The sequence below is a fragment of the Sinocyclocheilus rhinocerous genome, unplaced genomic scaffold (genome assembly GCF_001515625.1).
Source record: "Sinocyclocheilus rhinocerous isolate Xijiao unplaced genomic scaffold, SAMN03320098_v1.1 scaffold288, whole genome shotgun sequence".
NCBI lineage: Eukaryota > Metazoa > Chordata > Actinopteri > Cypriniformes > Cyprinidae > Sinocyclocheilus > Sinocyclocheilus rhinocerous.
The window spans coordinates 941,244-946,481 of NW_015635021.1; the positions used below are offsets into that span (position 1 = coordinate 941,244).

A 5,238-nucleotide genomic window follows, 5' to 3' on the forward strand; every position below is an offset into this window, starting at 1 on the left:
TTAAATCTAGCTAACAAAATATATATTGTGTGTTTGAGTGGTCCAGACGCTACATTATATTTGCAGCAGCACTATTTCTTACATGCTCACAGCAGCATGTTGTGGATGTATTGGCAGTAGCAAGTCTAGGTACTTGCTCTGCCGCAGCAGCAGCAGCGTAGCAGATCTGTTCCGCCAAGACCAAATACATTAACATTGTCATGTACATTACCATGCCAATCCCTCCGAGAGTTGTCATGACAGAAATACATTTTAGGGTCATATGATGATTATTGAGTCTAAATTGTTAAAAAAACACACAATTATCACACAAACAGTTCTCTACAAAGAGATAACAGTTCAGAAACAGAATGTGAACTGCTCACGCTCAAAGTTCAGCAGCAGGGAGTGAGACAGCAGCTCAGATGCTCAGGGTGGACAGAAAGCAAAAGGATGATCAGCAAAGCAGCTTACCGCTCTGCTGCCCCCTCCATTTCTCCCTCTCTGTACTACTGCAACTATTGTACCTAACAGTTTAAAGCATCAGTATAATACAATGAGGTTGTAGAGGGAGTGTGCGATAGTGTGAAAGTTCGGTTGGTGTGTGTGTGTGTGTCATACTGATTGCGTAAGACCTGGTCAGACCAAGACACACTCCAGCCGTGAGCAAAAAAATGAAATCTCTGTGACTAATCTCACACATTTTTTTCCTCTCTTTTTTACAGACACAATGACTATGAGAGTCCAAGTGAGAGATGGGAAAGATAGGATGAGAGAAAGAAAAAAAGACTGAATAAAAAGACAGCAAGAGAGGGATAAAGATGAAAGAGCAACAGGAAAAGAAGAGAAATGTGGCACAAAAAGGCAGATTTATGGGTCCATAAGGGTTGAAGAGAATAAGAAAGGATAAGTGAAAGAGATAGAGGGACGTAATAAAGAGAATCATGTGTATGATTGACAGTTTGTCTATGCGTGTGAGAGACTGACAAAGAGAGGAGAAACAAAAACAGGACTTTTAAACAATCTCTGCAATTATAGGGTCTCTCTCACACCCCCACACACTCAGACAAAAATTAATGAAAAATATCTTTATTTTGGTAACTTACAAAGTGTAGAAAAAGAAACCAAATGAGAAAAGTATAATAAACTATGTGCTACTACTATCATGATTTTAAATGTTTAATATTTTGAATTAAGCCATATTACATAAATTAAATTGATTTTCAGCGTGTCAATATTTTGAATATTTAATGATACCACTGTCACAAGACTACCATTCTAAAATCTGGGCTCAGGAGGATTTTTATTTATTTTTTTATTTCGAAATTAATTCTGCAAGGGTGCATTACAATGATGAAAAGTGACAGTAAAGACATTTGTAATCTTACAAAAGATTTACATTTCAAATAAATGGTGCCCTTTTGAACGTTCTATTCCTCAAAGAAGCATGAAAAAAAAAATGTTTTCCACAAAATATTAAGCAGCACAACACTGATAATAAGAAATGTTTCATGTGCACCAAATCAGCATATAAGAGTGATTTCTGAATCACAGAATAAATTGCATTTTAAGATATATTAAACCAATATTGATATATAAAATATATAAATATATTTCTCAATATTACTGTATTATTGTATTTTTGATCAAACAAATGTAGCATTAAGAGGCTTTCAAAAATGGTATAAAAAAATCAAACCGACCCCAAACTTTTGAGCGGTACTGTATAAACATGAAAAAATGAGCTTCTGATGAGCTGTTTGCCATTTCTTCTACTGTAGGTTTCTGGAGAGTATAGAGGTTTTGCGCAAGTCAGACAGTCTTACTGAAAGCTGGATTTCTGCCCCAGAGTTCAGAAATATTCTCAACAAACTCAAACTTCACCTGAAAGATAATGATTTTGAAAAATTATGGAAAAGGTTTGAATTTTATTTATTTATGCTTTTATTCATTTATGCATTTATATATGATGTATACCATCAAATCACTATATACATTTTTAGATTATAATTGTCTATTTAAAAAAAAAAAAAATGCCTATCTGTTTTAAACAGGTTAGATGTGGATGGACTTGGAGCAGTTAAACAGACAATTTTTCTAAAGAAATTGGGATTGAGCAGAAGGATTGAACCAAACAATGAGAAAAACTACCGCACTTGCATTACCCCAAAACCTGAGGACACAAAAGGTAAAGTTACACGTTAGCTAATAATAATAAAATTTGTAGAATACCAGTATCACGAGCATAATAGTTTTATTTATTTATTTATTGGATTTATAGTCTCCTCAGCTGTCAATTTACAAAATAATCAATAATCAAATTTATCAAGAGGAGTCAATTTACAACAATAAACTCTGCACTAAAACAGTTTATGTCCAATCACATTTTTAAGTAAAAGAAATCAGAGGTTAAATTATTATTGTACGAAAATTATTAATTGAAATAAGTATAGATAAATGTGACCCTGGACCACAAAACCAGTCATAAGGGTACATTTTTTGAAATTGAGATTTATACATCATCTGAAAGCTGAATAAATCAAGCAGAGGGAGCTTTGGACAGGCGAACTATAGAGGGTGCTGTGGTCCTGTTTCTCTTCAGAGTCCTTCTTCATGGATTTAGCTTTTGCTTGGTTGTTTAATATGAACTCATCAGAAAATTTAATTAATCAGAGACCTGTCATTACAGAGTTTAAATGGTCATCTAATACAAAATATCCTGTCATGCCTTCCTCTTCCCTGCAGCTCCTGGTAGGACACTCTCTAAAGCAGAAGAGGAGCGCCACACATCTATCGCCATAGAGACTTGGCTGAAGGAGAGATTCAGGGAAGGAGCTCAGAGGATGAAAGCAGAGTTTGATAAACTGGATCCTGAGAACAGTGGAAAGGTAGCAAACGGCAAATGACTTCACAAACAGACTGGTACAGAAATGTCAGTCATATTGATTCATGTAAATATTGTGTGTTTTGTTTTGTAGGTGAGGGCTGCAGACTTTCTGCACGTGTTGAGGAAGTTTGACCTGCATCTGAAGAGAGAGCACCTGGCTCTGTTTCTGTCTCAGTGTGGTCTGAAGCTGAAAAAGGGTTGTGTACAGTACTTGAACTTCCTGCGCACCTTCCAGGACAGAAGTTCAGATGGCATCACTCACAAGATCATCTCCAATCCAAAACACCGGTCAGATTCACATCATAGCAATATCCTGATAATACTTATTCATATGGAGCTTTGATGCCTCAAGGTTCCCAACACCTGCCATTCTGCAATTTTTCATTTTTCATTTTTTTTTGCAGCAAAGAGGAAACCCTAAAAAAGGTTTTAAAAACATTTATAGCAGTCTCATGGCCTATATTTTTACATTTTCATAATTCATCATACCCTTGTGTTTTGTTTTTAAGAACATGAATAATTGAGAATTCATTTTGTATTTTTAGAGTATATTGAGTTATTATCCAGAATTTCAAAAAGTATGCATAATCAACGGAAAGAGAGCACATCTCCAACATTTCCAATAAATTATGTGCATGTTTTAAACTAGATTGATTAAATCACATAGGTGCATTGATATAAATGAATATTTCATATTTAAGTGTATTAATACAGGCATATGCCAGCTGTCTTATTTGGATTTTGAATTAATTGGGATATGACATATCACTGAATGTACATCACACATACATCATTTAATTATAACCGAAATTTATTTTGGCTAATATCAGAATATTTATCAGAAATTCACGTCAATAACCAAACAAAACTTTTATCTCACTACCCCAACATTTAATGTTATTCTGTTCTGTCATCAGTAACAGTGCAATGTGGAAACAGTCTTTTCTGTGCTTACACAGAACCCAAATTACACAGACACATCCACAGAAAGTGATCTTTAAGCCTTGTAGTCAAACTCTTTCCATTTCTAACAAGCTTACGGCCCATAGTTCTTCCCTGCCCTGGGTCACCCAGCACACAGGAATCAGTAAACAGCTGCTGAACACTAGGCCAAGCCTGACTGTGTTTGGTTTGATTAGGGTGGTCCACAGCTTAAAGGATTGGCGGATGAATAAAATGAGGCAGGCAAACAATTACAAAGTATAGAACCTTTCACCTTGGTGACAAAATACAGTGGCCCCAGAAAGTATTGGGATAAGCCACACTTTACAATCTATGAATTTTATTGCATTAGATAACAAAATATTAGAACAAATGCAATCCGTAAACAAAAGATGATAGAACTTTTCTCCAATCTAACTTTATATTTTTGTAAGTATTTTCTTAATCACCTCTGACTCAGAATCATTTGTAGTGCATGTTTCAACCTTATACGTTTTCTTGAGAAAAAAAAACAATAAGAACATGTTTTCATTTTTTCGCCCTGCAGGTTTCATTCTAATGAGAACATCAGTGGTGCTTCCTCTCTAAGTGCCATAGAGGTCAAATTAACTCGCCTGTTTCAGTCAGAGTACCTCTCCCTCCTCCAGACCTTTCAGTGAGTACAGTCCCATTCTCTCTCTCCCTCTCTCTTTCTTCTTCCACTCTTTCTTCTCTTTTTTCCTTGTGAACAAGACCCCATTAACGTCCTCTAAATTGAGAACAGGTATCTTTTCTCTCTCTTTTAACACACAAGATGTTTTACAAAATTTTGGGTCAAAGGTTGACACGTTTTTTGGTCTCTTTAATTATAACTTTGCATTGTTACTAAGAACCTCATCACGGAAACCCTTCTGCTCAAATGAGTTTCCTTTCAAACCACTTCAACTCCAAATCCTCTAGCTCGAAGCATCTCTCTTGAGTTTGAAAATCCAATGGTCTTACCTAGAGCTTATGCGCTCAGAAAATGCTCTATAATACTTTTACCAATATATGTGTGTATTTCTCTGTGTGTGTATTTTTATAGGAACATTGACAAGCTTAATAAAGGGACTATTAGTAAAGAAGAATTCAGAGCTGCTATGGAGAGCAGGTACACTCTTTCTATCTCTAATTAAGCTGCATGATTATTGTGAGAAAAAGTAGTTTTTCTAAATTGTTTTGCCAAATCACACATTCACATTGTCTGATCGAGTCTCACCTTCAGCATGTTTGCTTTAAAAATCGTCATCATCAGCACTCTCATTTGGTAACACAAAACACATCAAAATTACAAAAAGAATCAATTACACTTTAGGTTAGCAAACACATTCACTATTAACTAAGTTTTCCCTCAATAAACTCCTTACTGCTTATTAGTATTAGATAGTAAGGCAGTTGTTGTAGTAATTATG

The 5,238-nt window shown here is 35.2% G+C and overlaps 1 protein-coding gene across 1 annotated transcript in view; it reads left to right on the top strand.

The window, feature by feature from the left end:
- The window catches only part of LOC107746042 (EF-hand calcium-binding domain-containing protein 6-like), a 31,278-nt gene that overhangs the window by 4,673 nt on the left and 21,367 nt on the right, over positions 1-5,238 (top strand). Inside the window, exons 6-11 of the mRNA XM_016560096.1 lie at positions 1,761-1,898; positions 2,034-2,167; positions 2,725-2,867; positions 2,958-3,154; positions 4,356-4,463; positions 4,872-4,937. Coding sequence (XP_016415582.1) covers positions 1,761-1,898; positions 2,034-2,167; positions 2,725-2,867; positions 2,958-3,154; positions 4,356-4,463; positions 4,872-4,937 — 786 coding nt within the window. The remainder of the gene's footprint in view (positions 1-1,760; positions 1,899-2,033; positions 2,168-2,724; positions 2,868-2,957; positions 3,155-4,355; positions 4,464-4,871; positions 4,938-5,238) is intronic.